Source organism: Oenanthe melanoleuca, chromosome 19, assembly GCF_029582105.1.
Source record: "Oenanthe melanoleuca isolate GR-GAL-2019-014 chromosome 19, OMel1.0, whole genome shotgun sequence".
In the NCBI taxonomy this organism is placed as follows: domain Eukaryota; kingdom Metazoa; phylum Chordata; class Aves; order Passeriformes; family Muscicapidae; genus Oenanthe; species Oenanthe melanoleuca.
Genome location: NC_079352.1, coordinates 9,789,056 through 9,807,700, shown reverse-complemented (window position 1 = coordinate 9,807,700; position 18,645 = coordinate 9,789,056). Strand labels below are relative to the sequence as shown.

The 18,645-nt window shown below is 56.6% G+C and overlaps 1 protein-coding gene across 2 annotated transcripts in view; it reads left to right on the top strand.

The window, feature by feature from the left end:
• The first annotated feature begins 1,189 nt into the window (after positions 1-1,189).
• The window catches only part of CALN1 (calneuron 1), a 120,909-nt gene continuing 103,453 nt past the window's right edge, over positions 1,190-18,645 (top strand). Inside the window, exons 1-2 of one of the 2 annotated variants that reach the window (XM_056506879.1) lie at positions 1,190-1,235; positions 17,295-17,419. In XM_056506879.1, the coding sequence (XP_056362854.1) occupies positions 17,302-17,419 (118 nt within the window). In that variant the 5' untranslated portion in view covers positions 1,190-1,235; positions 17,295-17,301. Of the gene's footprint in view, positions 1,236-2,083; positions 2,749-17,294; positions 17,420-18,645 lie in introns of those variants that run through there. The other variant, XM_056506878.1, reaches the window with a different exon arrangement.

The following is an 18,645-nucleotide window of genomic DNA, read 5'->3' as shown; positions in this document are numbered from 1 at the left end:
ACAGGACACACCTGCAGATGTGTGTTCTTCTCCTCCACTGCTGCTGGCCAAGAAGCCCAAGACCATTCTGGCCAATATCAGCAAAGGTGTGGCCAGCAGGACCAGGGCAGTGAGGGCAGTGATTGTCCTCTGTGCTGGCACTGCTGAGGCACCTCCAGTCCTGGGGGCAGTTTTGGGCCTCTCACAAGACAGACCCAGAGGGGCTGGAGTGTGTCCAGGGAAGGGAAGGGAGCTGGGAAGGGGCTGGAGCCCCAGGAGGGGCTGAGGGAGCTGGGAAAGGGGCTCAGCCTGGAGAAAAGGAGGCTCAGGAGGGACCTTGTGGCTCTGCACAACTCCCTGACAGGAGGGGACAGCCGGGGGGGTCGGGCTCTGCTCCAGGGAACAGGGACAGGAGGAGAGGGAACGGGCTCAGGCTGGGCAGGGGAGGCTCAGGGTGGATTTTGGGGAAATTTCTCCATGGAAAGGGTGGTCAGGAACTGGAAGGAGCTGCCCAGGGAGGTTTGGAGTCCCTGTCCCTGGAGGGATGGATGTGGCACTTGGGGACACGGGTCAGGGTGGGCTTGGCAGTACCGGGAGCATGGCTGGACTCGATCCTGGAGGTCTTTTCCAACCAACGATTCTGTGCTTCTAAAAAAGGAGCTGAAGCTTAACCCACCTCCCTGCCGAAAGGAGACCTGGAGGCACAGCTTGCTGAGGGGCTCGGCCCCACTGCAGCGGGTCCCTCCCGGCGCTGGATTTTTGGGGGCTGCGCCTTTCCGGCGGGGCCGGAGCCGCTCCCTGCGCGCAGCATCCCCGGCTGGGCTGGAGGATGCGGAGGAGGGGGCGGCCCGGCGAGGAAGGGGTTAGCGAGGAAGGGGCTAGCGGGGCTGCGGGCGGAGGGTGGTCCCTGGCCCGGGGGAAGCGCGGAGCGGCGCTCGGGGCTGCGGGGCCACGGGGCGCTGAGCCGGGGCTGCGCTGAGCCGCGCTGCTCCTCCTCCAGCATCGCCCCCTTCCAGCCCAGTTCTTGGCTTCTTTGATTTCATTTCATCCCTTTGCATGTTTTTTTTTTTTTTTTTTTAATGTGATATTTTTCTCTCTCTCCGCCATCCCCACCGCCCAGATCTCTCTGTGCCTCCTCCCTCCATCCTCCTTTCAATAACTCGTCTGGGAGCGATCTGGGGGGGCGGGGGGGGGGGGGTGGGGGGGGGACAGTGGAGCCGAGCAAACCTGTGGCGGAGGAGGCGGCTGGTGGAGAGGTGAGTGAGGAGGTGGCGGAGGATGGGGAGCTCGGGCTGCCCCCGGCCGGGCGGGGACGGAGGGGAGGGCTCGGAGGGAGCCGGCTGCGCGAAGGCAGCGCCCTCCCCTCCCCGGCTCGGGGCCGCCGCAGCTCCACCGGGAACCTGTTGGGGCTCAGACGGGCCGGCAGCCGAGCGATCCCCGCGGGGGGACCCGCGGGTGGCCGTGGGGTGCGCGGGGGGATGCTGGGGATGCCGATCCCCTGCCCTCGGTACCCAGCCCCGCGGCCGTGCCCCCGAGCCGGCCGTGGGCGCGCATACTCGTGTTTGTGGAGTTGCCATGGAGCGGCACAACAGCACTCTGGCTGCCCAGAAAACCATGGTTTTTATTCGTTTCCTGGCCCCCTGCTCGTCCGTACCGGGTGATGTAATGAGAGCTCGGTGCCTATGCGGTGTCCTGCTCTCGGGGAGTTGGACACGGATGGAGAGCCCAGATCCCGGAGCAGAGGGAGCATCCGCCATCTGTTTGAATGGATGGGTCCTAATGAATCTGTCAAACCCAACAAACGCACTTGACGGAGGAATTCGGCCCCAAGCACCTCCTGATGCCGCTGTCGGCAGCCAGAACGCTCCGAGCAGAGCGGTGCCCGTCCCCCGCTGCCTGCTCGGAGCCGTGGCGAGCCCAGCCCCGGCTGATTTCAGCTGATTCCATCACCACGTCCAACACCTGATTTGCAGCGCTCGCTCCCGTTTCCCCCGGAGCAGGAGCCCCCCAGGGCTGCAGCGGGGAGGGCTGAGCCGGGTCCCGGCTGAGCTGTTCCGCGTTACTCAGCAGCTCCTCAGACCTTTCCCACCCACCAAGTTTCGCTGTTCTCCGCCGAGCAGCTGCCTCCCCGTCAGCGCTGCTCCGCGGGGCGCCGGGCGGGCCGTGTCCCCTCGCGGCGGCTCCGGGAGCGCTGAAGTCCCGGGATACGGATGGGCTGCGCCGGGAGATGAGAGCGGGACGGGCGCTGCGGCGGGAGCGGCTGCCCGGGCTGTGGTACCGGAGCGGAGGTGTGTGATCCCGGGTGCCTCCGAGGGCTCGCTGGACTACAGGAGGAGCTTCCCGCAGCCTGGGAAATGGAATTTGCCCGTTGTCGAGCTGTAGAATAGCTGCACAAGGCCGGCACTGGCACAGGACTGGAGCGCCCAGGGTGCTGGCATCACGTAGGCAGCTGCCACCGAAATGACACACTTGATTGAAGGCCAAAAGAACCCAATACGTAACTGCTGTGATTAAGCTCCATATGATGCCTCAGAGCAAGTAAAAACCCCTCCTTCATCTCATCTTGCTTGTAACGAGACAGCCGTTGCAGCGATCTCATTTGGGTCATGTTGTGGCTTTTGGGGGATTTTGGGGGGGCTGTTTTGGCTCGTTTTTTTTTTGCTTCTGGCTGTACACACCCATGACCTGCAGCAATCCGCACCCCCGCGATGCCCCCTGAGAGCCTTGGGCTGTAGGTGTGCTGCTAGCTGGGAATACAAATCCGAGCAGGTAAGAGCTCCCGATGCCGTTTCTTTACCAGGGAATTTTCCAGCTGGCTTCCCGTGGGTCCCCGCACGCTCCCTTCCCCCCGGAATGCATGTGTGGGACTGTTCCCGGGAACGGGGGTGATGGGGAAGCTTCATCCCTTCAGTTTGGGGGAGTCGCGGTGGATGCTTGGCTGTTTCCTCAGAGGATGCGCTGGACCTGTAGGCAGATGCTCTCTGCACTGCACCTGTGGGTGAAGGCTGAGCCCGAGGGTCTGCATGGCTCGGGGCAGAACCCACGGGGAAGCGAGGGAGCGCAGGCAGGTCCTGCTCGGGGGGCTCCCGTGGGGAGGGTCTGTCCTGCAGGAGCTGCGTTCTGCTCCTCGGGAGTGTGCCGAGCTCGGCTGGTTCTCCCCTCAAGTTCTCGGTGGGGCAAGGCTTTGCTCCCGGGAACAGAAGGATTTCAGCAGGGAGCAGAAGCGCTGCTCCAGCAGTTCTCTGCCACCGAGCCCCAGGGCAGGACTTGGCTTGCAAAGAGAAAAAACCCAAACCAAAACAGAGCAAAAGGCACAAAGGGTAATTTAAGCCAAATCTCTTTCCTTGCCGTGTGGGGAGGGGGCTGAGCCTCCCTGTCCCCGCTCCCCCTCCTGGCTTCATTTCCGTGCAGGTTCTGCCCAATCGCCGTGTGCTGGAGGGTTCTGCTGCAGATCCCTCCACACCACGGCAGGTCTGTCGCTACAGATGGGTGTAGAAACAGCATTTTGGTGGCTGCTGGTCCGGGCTTTCCTGCCCCAGCCCGGGCACATCTCAGCGCTGCTCCTGTGCGGCTCCCGCCGCCTCCAGGAGCTGCCCCTCCAAGTTCAGGGCAATGCAACTTTCTTGTCATATTTCTTTTGAAATGTCCTAATCTCCAAGCAAAATCATGGTTTGACCCACGCAGTGATGGTGCTGTGCGTGTTTTGTCTCCCAGAGTTGTGGTAAACTGAGAAAAATGCGCATTGAGGAACTCCCTGGACTAGAAATACCCTCCACCATAATTTTAGATTATTTCATTGATTTGGGATGAAATATGGCAGGCAGTCTATGAGGAGATGCAAATTCAAACAGGCAGAGCCTTTTCAGAAAATGCTGGGAATGTCAGAAGAGAGAATTCATTGTAGCCAGGTGCCTTCCTGAGGTGAACTGAAGGGTTTTTTAATGTTGAGTTTTATTCAGTTCATACAGTCCCCAGCTAAGGATGGGAATTGATCATATGGAGGAGCAGGGCTGGGGAGGCTTTAATTGTGGTTTTAACCTGTGAATGTGGTCAGTGTTACAAGTGTGAGGCAGAAACTCAAGAAAACCCCGGGTATTATGCAATAGTTCTTGGCTATCATGAAAAGAGGGCAATAGAAACAAACTGGTTTATAGCTCTGCTTTTAATTAACTGCAGCCTCCTTCGATAAAAGCACTAACATGTGAAAATGGTTCTCAGAGTAAAGACATTAAGCAGTGGTAATAAAAGCCACAGTCTGAATTTAGTCTGTTGAACCTGGAGCCCATGGGCAGGACCTGGAAAATGTAAAGAAATTCAGTGGGTGGTTCTCCTAAAAGTGCCCTCTCATTCCTTGAACTTAACATCAGCTTGTGGAGGCTTTCTGGGCATCCCTGCATTTGCATTTTTACAGCAGGAGAAAAGCAAACCTGAAACATTTGCACTGAATTCTGTCCTTAGGTCTGTCCCTCAAACATCTGCACTGGCTTCTGCCCTTAGGTCTGTCTCAGACATCTGCACTGCTGTCCCCAGCTCTGCCCTAGCTGGGGCTTCCAGGCCCCTTTTTGGACCTGGGCCTTTCCTGGACCCCCTTTCCCAGCATTATCCCACCATTTCACCTGGCTGGAGGGGCTGGGCCCGTGCTGTTCCGTGCCTGGAGCCATTCCCTGTTGTGCTGGCATCTCTGCAGGTTTGGTGGCTGTCCCTGGGGTGGCAGGACCCTGTGGGCTCCTCTCTGAGCCCCAGCACTGAGTGATGCCTGGGGAGCTCAGGGGAGCTGCTGCTTTGGGGCTCTCTGCTCCATCCCTTCTCCTCACCCTCCTGTATTTCCAGGCCTTTGCCTGAAGTCCTTCCCTGCAGCAGGGCTTTGGATACTCAGGAGTGCAGGGAGGTGAAACGGGGCTGCACTGCCTTTGAACAGGCACTGGGGCTTGCCTGTGGTCCCTGGTGTCCTGCAGGCTGCTGCTGTGGCTGGCACAGGTGACAGCAGTGCAGACACACAGGTGACAGCAGGGAGAACATCTGTGTGCATCTCATTTCCTTGGCATCCCTTTCTCCTGGCTGCTGGCATGTTAAACCAGAACGTGAGCTGGAATTTGTTTGGTTGCAGGGAGGGCTCTGCTGATGTCCTGCACTAATCCAGTTTGGTTTAATCCCCTCCCAGCCTCAATTCCTGGGGTTTGTGCTCTGCTCCTGCCCAGGGCTCAGGAGGGCAGAGTCTCTGGAGCCAATGAGCTGCAGGTGCCCAGTGAGGCTCAGGGTGTGCAGGCACCTCTGTCCCCTCCTGCCAAGCCTTGGGCAAACACAGCAGGAAAACCTGGCCCAGGTGAGCCCTGCTGGGGCTCCCAGCCTGTCCCAGTGCAGGGATGCTGTCCTTCCAGGGATGCTGTGACCCAGGGCAGTGTCCCATGGGCAGGGCTGGAACACCTGCACGAGCTTGTGCTGCTAATTAGCAGCTGTCCCCAAGGGTTTGGGGACATGTCCAGAGGCCCCAAGGATGTCACAGTAAAATGTTCCCTGGGGTCTGTTTATTCATTCAGCCTGAGACTCTGCTCTGACCCCTTTTAAAAGCAGCACTCAAGGAGAAATGGGCTCTCTCCTTTTCCCCCTGGATATCCCTGACCTCTCTGGGCAGAGATTTCTCCAGGAGAGCTCTCAGCACATCAACCCTTATGCAACTGAGGTCCCAAAGAGCTGATCAACCCTGCCAGGTATTAGGGTTGGGAAGAGCCAGCCCAAGAGCAAATCCCAGAAAAAACAAGAAAATGAACTCGGTAACTGTTTCCAATTATCCAGTGCCGCTGGTTCTTCTGGTGTTTCAGGCAGAAATATCTCAGGGTCGAGCTTGTTTACAGAGGGCTTGTGGGTTTCAGGCCCAGCCAGCATCAGATTTCTCTTGTATGTTCCCTTCAAATAAAGGCTGAAATAAAAATAAGGATGCTGTAACTTGTGCCACCCCGATAGCTGAACGCTGCTCCAGCAGGAAATGATCACTGGGGCTCCTGGAACAGCTTTACTGAAATCTCCCAAGGAGCAGGAGCTTGTGGGGAAAGCAGCACAGACTGACCCTGCTCTCCCTGAGAGGATCTGGGGGCTGGGGAATTGAGGATGAGGAGGTGCTCCAGCACGGGCTGGGCCAGGGGATGCTCCAGAGCTTTGCAGCCCCACAACCCTGGGGTCTGGCCCTTGGAAGGGACAGTGACTGCTGTGTGTGGGGTCACTGGGATCCCTGCCACAAGCAGGGGGGTTAAACAGCTGCTCCAAGGGGAGGGATGGATGGATGGATGGATGGATGGGCGATGGGTGGATGGACACACACAGACCACCTCTGGCAGCAGTGCTGCAGCTCCTGTGTGCCCAGGGCAGCTGACATTCCCAGGTTCTGCAGGAGTGCAGCCATTGGCACATCAGTCCCTGCAGCCTCTGTCACCACAGCCCCTCCTGGGTTGGTGGCAGCCAGCCTGGTGCTCTGGACACCCCTGCTTGGGCCAGCTCTCCCTTTGGGGCTGCTCACCCTCTCCCAGCAGCCTGGGATCCTCTTTGGCTGCTGCTTCCATTGTGGCTGAGCACACTTTTCCAAGGAAGCTGCTGGCCCTGGAAGTTTGCAGGGGAAGTTCTGGGAGTGGATCCACCCCAGTTTATATAAATTATTCCAGTGTTGGGGTTGCCCCTGTCTCTAATTCCCTTCTGCTCACTTCTCTGTGTTGGTGGCTCCAGCCCTCCCAGCTCCCAGGGAATTTTCTGTAGGAACCATCAGCCATTGCTTTAAAAAATAACCCTCACCAGATGTCCCAGAGCCTCCTTTAAAGACGAGGTCTGGCAGAAGTCAGATTTATTGGAAGCAATTAATTGTCCTGCTAAGAGCCCTCAATGTTTTGGCATTTCATTAATAAGACGTAATCAACCACCAGGCTCTTTGGAGAGTGTTACTCTGTCAAATCCGCTGTTAATTGTCATTATTTGATAGATTTCATGTTTATAATTACTGGTGTGTGACGCAGGGTGTGCTCTGAATAATCCACTGTGCATTGTTTTGTGAACCAGGGCGCCCGGGGTGCCAGGAATCGCTGCTGCTCGTGTCTCCAGGGCTGATTTATGCCTGGCCAGGGAGGGAACTGGACAGGAGGGAATGAACAGAAGCTCAGAAAAGTCCCCTCTGGCCAGGATCATGAGCAAAGCCTCAGCAGCTGTGAGTGGAGAACAGGGTTCAACAGAGCAGGGAAATGTGTTAGAGATGTGTTCAGGGCTCGGGAGTGCAGGAGTGACATTTCCTCCCTGCTTTGATGTGCTCCTCAGCTCTAAGCTCTGGCAGAATTTTTTATTTTTATTTATTTTTTTGTCTGTCAACAAGAACCTCGTTCCCATCATTTAGTTCTGAGTGATCTCATGTTGTACTCAAGGGAAAAAAAATGAGCTGAGTATTCCAGAGAGTGAGAATTGGGATCTTTGTGTGTGTGAGCAGCCAGGAGTGAGGGGCTGGGCAGGGGTGGGTGATGCTGCACAGCCTCTCTGGGTGCTCAGCTGAACCTGCTGCCTTGTCCCTCCTGATTTCTGGGGAGGGGGCCAGGAGGGGCCCCCTCTCCATGCTGGCAGGAACCCCTGGTGGGCACAGGTGGCCTCCAGTGTGGGAAACAATCCATCAGAGCCCTGAGTGTTCATCCTTTAACTGCACCTCACCTTCCAGTGAGGGTCTGGGACAGGCAGCTGTGTCCTTCCTGGGCTGTTTGTTCCAGAGTGCCACAAAACTCTGCCTCAATTCCCAGTGTGCAAATTCCTTCAGCTTCCCTTCTGCCCAGAGATCTGAGAGGTTTTGTAGCCTGTGCTGGTTTCCTCTCCTAAATCCTTGCCACCTGAAAAAGGTCTTTTTTTGTGTGATGGACACTGTGGCTGTCTCTGGTGTCCTGTAAAGGAGCTCAGCTCACAGGAGGGAATGGGAGGCTGGGCCTCCCCAGGGATAAACTTCCACTCCCAAACTAATTTTTTCATGTTTGCTGATGAATTATTAGAGGGGAGAAGAGATTAAAGATTTTTGTTTTGTTGCTAGCTTTCTTTTTTTTTTTTTTTTTTTCTTTGTAACATCAACTCAGAGGCTTTCCAAACCTGGAAGATGGAAACTTTTTACTTATCTTGGTTAAACACGACTGGGGGCAGCAGCAGTGACAGAAAGTGGAAGAGGGCAGCAAAAATGTGGGGATTTGTGTCTGCAGAAGGTGAGGATGAGTCTGGGAGCTGAGAGGAGATGCTGGTGAGTCAGAGCTGGCTCTTTGGAGCCTGTTTGGAGTGGAAAGGGTCTCTGTCCCCTTGGTAGAGCTGCCCTTGCCCTGGGCACAGGCAGGAGTTCCAGGTCCTGGCAGTGCCCTCCTCCTGCTGCTCGGAGCCCCAGCCAGGGTTCAGAACCACAGAGCACAGCTCTGGTTTCTGTGCTGTGCTCTCACCCGTGCAGCTCCCAGACAGGTTTGGTACCTGACCTGGCACCCCAGCTCTCCCCTGCTGCTGGAACTCAAAGCAGCAGCAGCTGTTTGGAGAAGTGGTGTCTTTTCAAGTGCCCTTCCTCTGCTTTTTCATTTCGAATTTATTGCAGAAGGTTGGAAAAAAAATCCCAGCACGAAACCTTCTGAAGCTGCAAGTGCTTTGTAGTTCCTGAACGTGGAGGTTTGTGGCTCCTGAGGTGCCATTTGTTACATGAGGTTGTCACTCAGATCTTGTTTCCTGCCTTGCAGAGGGTTTTTTTCCTTCCCAGTTTCACCTTTGAAAGCTGAGAATGATTGTTTGTAAAGGCTTTTTTACCCAGTGATCACCATGAGGAGCTTTGCTGTTGGTATCCCAGCCCAGTGAGTGCCAGACCTGCATTTCCTGCCTGAATCAGAGGAACATTTCCCTGGGCTTAGGCCAGTAAATGATCAGATAGAGCCCAAGTGCCAGGAAGGTGTGCTGAGGGCACGTGGGGATGTGATGGGTCAGACTGGGAATGGTCCCTGCAGGTCAATTTGGATTTTGCCACCAGCAGGTGTTCAGTGAGTCTCATCTGTGTGGCTTCACATCTCGTGCTTGCAGTCCATAAATCCTTGTGAAAGGTGGAATTTGGATGGACTCAAGTGCTCAAATATGTGTGGAAAAGCAGGTCTAACTTCTGATGAGCACCCAGGAAGGTGGGAGCCCTGCTGTGTCCCAGCCAAGCTCCCAGAGGGAGTTTAGGGCTCTCTCAGCCCAGTCTGGGGAGGTGCCTGAGGCTCTGCAGACCTGCCCAGAGCCTTCAGTGCCCTGTGCAGGCTCAGCAGGAGCCTCTCCCCTGCTTGGAAATATCCCAAAAGTGCCTTCCTGGGGCTCTGGGGCTCTGAGATCAATGAAGTTTGGGATCAGCAGTCAGCAAACACAGACTGGCCTCCCTGGGATGATCTATTTTAGGGCTTGCTTAAAAGAACCAGACTTTATTTTTCTCCTTCCAAGGCCACCTCTCTTGGTTTGCAGCACAGAACAAAGCTGAGCCTGGCTCTGTTCACAGCCCTGAGCTGAGCCTGATTAAAGCAGACCTGGGCACTTCATATCTGCAGTTCAGACCCTGCCAAGCTGTGCATCCCCAGGCTCCTCCCAAGCAGAGCAGCCCCTGGAGCCCTGCAGGCTCTGCCCAGGCTCAGATTGCACTCCAGGTGCCAAGTCTGTGCACAAAGTAAATTAAAAAAGAAAAAAAATCTTTAAAGCTATTGTTAGCAGCAGGCAATGCAGGTGACAAGGGACAAAGTGACTCTTCCCAGCACAAGGATTTTGTTTTCCCTGAACTGAAGCAGGGATTTAGTCTGGCTCAGCCTCTCCATGCCAGAGGTTAAGCCAGGTCTAAGCACGACCCTCAGCTGTCACAGCCTCCTTAGGGAGAGAGGGCAGCACGGACAGCTGCATGGAAAGGAGCAGGGAGAGCAGTGGAGCTCTCTGGGAGGCTGCAGGTGTCCCCTGGCTGGAGAATCACATAACCAGGGCTCTGTTTGCTCTGCTGTCCCCTTTGGATCCAGCTGGAGATCACACACTGTCCCTCCAAGGACAATGGCAAACGGGATCATTTCCTCCAAATCCCTGCTCTTCTCTGCTTCAGATGTTCAAATCTTGCTGTGCCCAGGGAGAAGCATCTCTAACATTGTCACTTCATCTGATGAATTTTTAAAGGGTTTTAAAGTGACCTCAGGGACTTCCCAGCTCCTGTTCCAGTTTCTCAACCATCTGGCTGCTTCCTGGGTTTTCAATATATTCCTGCATTTCCTTCAGCCCTGGGAAAGGGCTGAGAGAACAAAGCTTGTGCTGGTGCTCCACTGCTGTGTCCTTGGCCATCCATGGAGCTGTGCTTCCCGTTCTTCCAGCCCAGTCTGTGGCAGAGCTGGAAATCCCCACTTTGTCATTATCCCATTTTCCCTCGTTTCTGCCTGCTCTGTTTGGCACCACAGGGCTCAACATCCAGCTGGGGATCCTGCCAGGGTGCTCCTGGCTCCATGGAATTCCAGCTGCATGGGGAGGCCAGCACAGGATTCTGGCTGGGTGGGACACCCAGGTAGTGCCAAGGATGTTGTGTGTTCCATTCCTGAGGCTGGAAAACCAGCAGAGACTCCCCAGGGTGGATTCCTGGGCATCCTTTGGGCTGCACAGGGGACAGAGGGGACAAGGAACCTCTTCCAAAGTGGTGACCACCCAGGGAGATCCAGGATCAACAGAAATTGATCCCAGCTCCATCTCAGAGATGGATCCTGGAGCTGAAATTGGATTTAATGGTTGTGTGGGGTTCCATGGGCTCTGAAAGCCCTTTTGGGAAGAGCAGCTCAGGGGCTGGTGAGGAATGACCTGTGAGCAGTGTGGAGATGGCTTTTTTATCCTGATGGAATATTGCTTGTGAAAATCCTCTGAATTCCACGAATGTGGCTGTGCTGAGAGGCAGGAGCAAGGCTGGCAGTGCAGGTGGGGTGGGACCTGCTGGAGCCTGGCACAGGGACCCTGGGGATGTCTCCACAGACTTGGGGGTTCTCTGGGGGCTCTCTGGTTCAATGTCAGTGCTTTTGTGCTATTTTCATTATATTATTCAAGGAGATTTCACTACTCCAAATCCCCAAACTGTGTTTGGTGATGTCCTGGGGTGACTTTGTGATGCTTGTACCCCAATGGTCTGTTCTGTTGGTGTTGGATATTGAGTTCTGCAGCTCTGACACTGGTTCAGGAGTGAGGGGAGAGCAGAGGTGCAGGTTGTTATCAGAGCTGCCCTTGCTCCCCCACATCCTTCTCACAGACTGTGCTGTCTGCAGAGAAGCAGGACAGAGCTCTCTGCTCTTGGTTAGTTTCTGGCTGGCAGAAAAGCTCCCTGGACTGTGTTTGGGTGTTTTTTTTTGTTTTTTCCCTTTTTCTTTGAATTGTTCTAACCTACTCTGGACTGCAGAAAGAAACCCAGGACAGGTTTGCACTTTGCCCAGTGAGAAACGTGTCAGTGTTGGGGAGCAAAGCCCCAGCCCAGCTCCCTGCTCAGGTGGGGCTGGACAGCTCTGGAGAAGGGGCAGGAGCTCCAGTGGAACATCTGGAGAGGTCAAACCCTGCCCCAGCTGCTGCTGGAGCCCAGGTGTCCCCAGGGGGAGTGGGACAGCAGCACCTCACCCATGGTTTGAGTTTCCCAGGGTGTCTCTGGGAGCAGCAGCCACAGAGAAACTGGAGCTTTGTGTGCTCCTGCCACGGACATTCTGGCTGCATTCAAAGTGAGCCTGTCCCACACCCCAGAGTGGCTTGGGTGGGAAGGATCCACCCAGTGCCACCCCTCCCACTGTCCCAGCTGCTCCAGCCTGGCCCTGGTCACACCCAGGGATGGCAATTCCAGCCTGGACCTGTGCCCTGTGCCAGGGCAGCTCTTTTCCCCAGACAGACATTGAGCACCTGTGTATCCCATGAAGATTTCATGGATTCCAGCTCCAAGGGCTTTCCCACCCCAGTGTTTGGAGCTCTCCCACTGCTGCCCCTCCTGGGCCCCTTTTTGCTGTTTTTTCCCCTTTCAGGCTTGGGTTTGGCTGCAGGTTCCTGTCTGAGGTGCTGAGTGTTTCTGAGGCACAGCCTCTGGCCCCTTTGGAGCATCCCTTGTTAGAGCTGAGAGGTGCTGGATTCCAGAGGCTCTGCAGGGCTTCTGCTGAATGATATTACAGCTTTAAAAATCCTAATATACCTGGGCAGCAGAACTGAATACAGGATTTCTCACTCCAGGGGATCATGGCTCTCCTCCAGCACTAAAACACACCACAGGATCCAGGTAGGAGCTGATTTTCAGCTCTTCAGCCCTCAGGGGAGAGGCATTGTCATTTTTTTAATGGCTGTAGAAGCCAAGGCTGTGAAGTGATTTCAGGAATGCTGGAAGCCCGTGGTTTGCTGCTGTTCCACCCGTGGGTGAGCAGGGAGTGCAGGGCTGGGGGTTCCTTCACCCAGAGCTGGGGCAGGGGTGTCAGACCCAGCCCTGGGCTCACCAAGCTGATCTGCAGTGCAAGCTCAGCCCAGGGGCACAATTAAACCCCTTCCAGGAGGTTTGAAAGCTCAGTGAAATTGCTCTTGGTGATTCTTGGGGTTGTCCAAGAGTTGGACTCGATGTCCCCCATGGGTCCCTTCCAGCTCTGTGATTACCCTGGGGAGGTGATTTGGTCACTGCCTGGAGGGTTTGTGGTGGGCCTGGAAACAAATGAAGGGCTGGAAGTGTCTCTGCTGAGCCACCAGAGCTGGCATTGCCTCTGAGCATCCCTGGCCAGGTAAAATTCCTGTTTCAGTGCTGAGCAGGTGTCAGAGGGTGCAACATCTCAGAGCAAACCCAGGAACTGGCAAGGGCTGGGAAATTATAGATGTGCTTGATGAAACAGAACCCCTTGTTTACGTTTCTAATGTGCTGCTGGAGCAAACTGGCTCCCAAATAAAAATACTTAAAGTTACGATTAGGATTTATTTACATAATTACTGCCAGAGAAATTCCTGGGACGTGCTGAGCAGAGCAAGAGGAGCCTCCTGGCTCTCCCTCTGTGCCTGCCTGTGTCTCCAGGTTGGTTTGCTCCTGGGGGGTCTGTCAAGGCTGTTCCCAGAGGGAGGATTTGTTCCCATGGATGTGTCTGTGCTGTGTGCTTGGTTTGCTGGCTGTGCTGGAGCAGGGCTGGGCAGAGGCAGAGGCAGAGACAGAGACAGGTCACCCTGCAGGCTGTGCTGTGCCTGGGCAGCTCTGGGTGCCCCTGGCTCTGCTCCCAGCTCTGGGTGCCCCTGGCTCTGCTCCCAGCTCTGGGTTCCTGTGGCTCTGCTCCCAGCTCTGGGTTCCTGTGGCTCTGCTCCCAGCTCTGGGTTCCTGTGGCTCTGCTCCCAGCTCTGGGTTCCTGTGGCTCTGCTCCCAGCTCTGGGTTCCTGTGGCTCTGCTCCCAGCTCTGGGTTCCTGTGGCTCTGCTCCCAGCTCTGGGTTCCTGTGGCTCTGCTCCCAGCTCTGGGTTCCTGTGGCTCTGCTCCCAGCTCTGGGTTCCTGTGGCTCTGCTCCCAGCTCTGGGTTCCTGTGGCTCTGCTCCCAGCTCTGGGTTCCTGTGGCTCTGCTCCCAGCTCTGGGTTCCTGTGGCTCTGCTCCCAGCTCTGGGTTCCTGTGGCTCTGCTCCCAGCTCTGGGTGCCCCTGGCTCTGCTCCCAGCTCTGGGTTCCTGTGGCTCTGCTCCCAGCTCTGGGTTCCTGTGGCTCTGCTCCCAGCTCTGGGTTCCTGTGGCTCTGCTCCCAGCTCTGGGTTCCTGTGGCTCTGCTCCCAGCTCTGGGGTTCCTGTGCCTCTGCTCCCAGCTCTGGGTTCCTGTGGCTCTGCTCCCAGCTCTGGGTGCCCCTGGCTCTGCTCCCAGCTCTGGGTTCCTGTGGCTCTGCTCCCAGCTCTGGGTACCTGTGGCTCTGCTCCCAGCTCTGGGTGCCCCTGGCTCTGCTCTCAGCTCTGGGTGCCCCTGGCTCTGCTCCCAGCTCTGGGTTCCTGTGGCTCTGCTCTCAGCTCTGGGTGCCCCTGGCTCTGCTCCCAGCTCTGGGTGCCCCTGGCTCTGCTCCCAGCTCTGGGTACCTGTGGCTCTGCTCCCAGCTCTGGGTGCCCCTGGCTCTGCTCCCAGCTCTGGGTACCTGTGGCTCTGCTCCCAGCTCTGGGTGCCCCTGGCTCTGCTCCCAGCTCTGGGGTTCCTGTGGCTCTGCTCCCAGCTCTGGGTTCCTGTGGCTCTGCTCCCAGCTCTGGGTTCCTGTGGCTCTGCTCCCAGCTCTGGGTGCCCCTGGCTCTGCTCCCAGCTCTGGGTTCCTGTGGCTCTGCTCCCAGCTCTGGGTTCCTGTGGCTCTGCTCCCAGCTCTGGGTTCCTGTGGCTCTGCTCTCAGCTCTGGGTTCCTGTGGCTCTGCTCCCAGCTCTGGGTTCCTGTGGCTCTGCTCCCAGCTCTGGGTTCCTGTGGCTCTGCTCCCAGCTCTGGGTTCCTGTGGCTCTGCTCCCAGCTCTGGGTGCCCCTGGCTCTGCTCCCAGCTCTGGGTTCCTGTGGCTCTGCTCCCAGCTCTGGGTTCCTGTGGCTCTGCTCCCAGCTCTGGGTGCCCCTGGCTCTGCTTCCAGCTCTGGGGTTCCTGTGGCTCTGCTCCCAGCTCTGGGTGCCCCTGGCTCTGCTCCCAGCTCTGGGTTCCTGTGGCTCTGCTCCCAGCTCTGGGTTCCTGTGGCTCTGCTCCCAGCTCTGGGTTCCTGTGGCTCTGCTCCCAGCTCTGGGTACCCCTGGCTCTGCTCCCAGCTCTGGGTACCCCTGGCTCTGCTCCCAGCTCTGGGTGCCCCTGGCTCTGCTCCCAGCTCTGGGTGCCCCTGGCTCTGCTCCCAGCTCTGGGTGCCCCTGGCTCTGCTCCCAGCTCTGGGTTCCTGTGGCTCTGCTCCCAGCTCTGGGTACCTGTGGCTCTGCTCCCAGCTCTGGGTGCCCCTGGCTCTGCTCCCAGCTCTGGGTTCCTGTGGCTCTGCTCCCAGCTCTGGGTGCCCCTGGCTCTGCTCCCAGCTCTGGGTTCCTGTGGCTCTGCTCCCAGCTCTGGGTTCCTGTGGCTCTGCTCCCAGCTCTGGGTGCCCCTGGCTCTGCTCTCAGCTCTGGGTGCCCCTGGCTCTGCTCCCAGCTCTGGGTTCCTGTGGCTCTGCTCTCAGCTCTGGGTTCCTGTGGCTCTGCTCCCAGCTCTGGGTTCCTGTGGCTCTGCTCCCAGCTCTGGGTTCCTGTGGCTCTGCTCCCAGCTCTGGGTACCTGTGGCTCTGCTCCCAGCTCTGGGTGCCCCTGGCTCTGCTCCCAGCTCTGGGTTCCTGTGGCTCTGCTCCCAGCTCTGGGTTCCTGTGGCTCTGCTCCCAGCTCTGGGTGCCCCTGGCTCTGCTCCCAGCTCTGGGTTCCTGTGGCTCTGCTCCCAGCTCTGGGTTCCTGTGGCTCTGCTCCCAGCTCTGGGTGCCCCTGGCTCTGCTCCCAGCTCTGGGTGCCCCTGGCTCTGCTCTCAGCTCTGGGTTCCTGTGGCTCTGCTCCCAGCTCTGGGTGCCCCTGGCTCTGCTCTCAGCTCTGGGAGCCCCTGGCTCTGCTCCCAGCTCTGGGTTCCTGTGGCTCTGCTCTCAGCTCTGGGTTCCTGTGGCTCTGCTCCCAGCTCTGGGTTCCTGTGGCTCTGCTCCCAGCTCTGGGTTCCTGTGGCTCTGCTCTCAGCTCTGGGTGCCCCTGGCTCTGCTCCCAGCTCTGGGTGCCCCTGGCTCTGCTCCCAGCTCTGGGTACCTGTGCCTCTGCTCCCAGCTCTGGGTTCCTGTGGCTCTGCTCTCAGCTCTGGGTGCCCCTGGCTCTGCTCCCAGCTCTGGGTGTCCCTGGCTCTGCTCCCAGCTCAGGGAGCCCTGCCCTGAGCACTCAGAGCACTGGGGGCTCTCAGAGCCACCCCCAGCTCTCCTGGTCCCTCCAGCCCCTGGCCACTCTGGGGACTCTGCTGATTTATTCCTGCTGGAAATGGGCAGCCCAAAGCACAATAGGCCTGGGATGGGATGGTGCTGATGGAATCCAGCCCTGGGCATGACAAATCTTCCTCTTAATATTTCAATTGGCTTTGGCAAACTCGCCTGCTCCTCACATCTCCTAAAGCCCGGGGTGAGTGCTGCTGACAGCAATTCCCACTGCTGGCTGGGCAGTGCCTGGGGGCTTTGCCAGCTCCTCCCTGCTCCAGCCTCCCTGCCACATCTGGGAGATGGGTCCTGCTGGACGGTGGCACCTGGAGCTGGGGCCCTGCAGTGACAAAGCCCTGGCCCAGGGTGGCTGGCTGAGCTCTCTGAGGGGCTGCATGCCCTGACTGGGGTCTCAGGGTGCCCAGACCCTCCCACACCTTTGGCAGCTGTGACTGGGGCCACCCCTGGACCCCTGGCAGTGCCCAAGCCAGGCTGGACAGGGCTGGGGCACCCTGGCATTGTGGAAGGTGTCTCTTTAAGGTCCCTTCCACCCCAAACACTCCAGGATGCTAAAACCTTTCACCTGCAGGTCAGCACACACCCCTGTGCTCTCTGTGATTATTACCAAGGCTGAAATCTGCAGTCTGTGATAATTGATAAGTGATTTGTGTTAATCACAGAAGTTTTGGAGTTTGTATAAACCAGAATACTTAAAGTAAGAAAAGAGCATGGACCTAGATAAAGGGAAATAGATGATTAAATCCACTGTGTTTAAATCTCCCTGTTATGAATATTGTGTGTACCAGTTTGTAAAAGAAGAAAAAGGGTTTTCCACATCTGAAAGGTTTTTTTGCAGAATCAGATTTCCTGCCTTTGTGAGATCAATCACACACTATCTGCTAAAGATCAGACTTCCCACTTCTTCTGTTTTTATCTCCCAAGACCAGATGGTTACATGACCAATTGTCCCAAGAGCTGTTCCATGGAAATTTGGAAGTTTCTTTGACCACCACTGCTTACCTTGCAGAACTACTACAACAAAACAATAACAATTATTGATTACTCCAAGGAAAACCATCCTATGAAAAGGGAGCTGCAAACCAGGTTGGGTGGAAGTGTGGGGTGGGCAGTGACCCCTCACGTTTTCCCCAGCTCTGCATTGCTCTGCCTGTATAAAATGAACCCATGGAAATTTTGCTGAATATCAAGACTTGGTTTCTCATTTATAACAAGTCTAAGCACTGGGCAGTCCTGTTTTCCTCAGGCTCCCCTGGCTCCTGTCCAGCCCCCAGACCCTGCTCCGAGCTCAGCCCACCCCTCACACCCCACTGCTGCTCCAGCCCCTCCTCCAGACCAGGTTTTGCTCCATTCCCGTGAAACAAAGGCAGACCACGACAACCACCCTCTCTTTTCCCGTTTCTGTGGCAGGGAGAAGATGCCATTCCACCATGTGACAGCTGGCTTGTTGTACAAGGGCAACTACCTGAACCGCTCTCTCTCGGCCGGCAGCGACAGCGAGCAGCTGGCCAACATCTCGGTGGAGGAGCTGGATGGTGAGTGGGCTGGGTGGCTCTGCACCTCCTCCTGCAGGACTGGGAGCTGGGACAGCTCCAGCAGGGACACAGAGAACATCCCTGGCTGGAGCTGTGCAGGGTTTAGTCCCAGCTTTTGTCCTTCTGCTGCTTTTTGGAATGTTAAGCCTGCACGTTATGGGCAAAATGGGAAAATTGAGGCTCGTGCTGTCCCAAAGATTTAGTGTTCCCTGGGACCCTGCTGAGCTGTCTGCTCTTCCCAAGTCTCACTTGCTTTGAGGCCTTCCTCTCCATGTCTCAGTGTAAAAAGATGCATGGAGGTAGCTTGAGGCTTAAGAAGATGGAAAGAGCTTTAAAATTCCATTTTCCAGATCAGTGGTAAGGAGCACAGGGCAGCCTTAGTCTGGCTTGGGCCATCAGGGAGGTTGTGTTGCTGCCTGGAGGATCCCATCACTTCCCCCTGCTGTTGTTAATCCCTTCTGCCCTGGGTGTGTAGTACTCCCCATCTGGTTCAGGGGGGAATCCTCTCTTTTGTAGAGGATTTGTGGCTCACCAGGGTCATTTCTGAGTTAAATAATTAATGTTGTTGCCAGCCAGTCTTTGAGCACTGTGGAATGAATTGGAGCTCTTGGTTTGCTCTCCAGTGGACACTTGGTACAAGCCATGGTCAGAATCAGGGGCCTTGATGGAGGAAGGATCAAGGGGAGGTGCAAGGTGGAACTGGTCCTTCCAGGACAGCCTGGAGGCATTTTGGAGAAACAGGAGAAACATTTCTGCCCCCTGCCCCTTTTCTTGTGTGCTTTGGTAAATCAGACCTTAACTTCCCAGCCTTTCCAACTCAGAGCCTTTGCATTTGGCTTTGTGAGCTTTACATGAATTCAGGTCAGTGTTTTCCTCTTCCCAGTGAGGGTGTGAGGACACAGCTCAGGTGAGAGACAGCCTCAGAAACCTCAGTGCAGCTTAGCTCAGACCCAGGAACCCCAGGAACTGCCAAGGTCACATCCTGGGCTCTTCTCCTTGGAGCTTGGCTTGAAGGTTTGAGTTCAGCTGAACTGAGCTGGCTCAGATCTCCTCATCCCAAAGATGCCAATAGTGTGGCCAGGCACAGCTTTGCCTTGTCCCTGTGCAGGGTCAGGGGGTGCTGAGCACACATGGGGAAGGGGGAGGTCCTGCAGCTCACTCCAAGCACAAACAAGGATTTTCTGTTCTTCCTGAACTGATTACAGCACAGCTGCTGTAATTGCCTT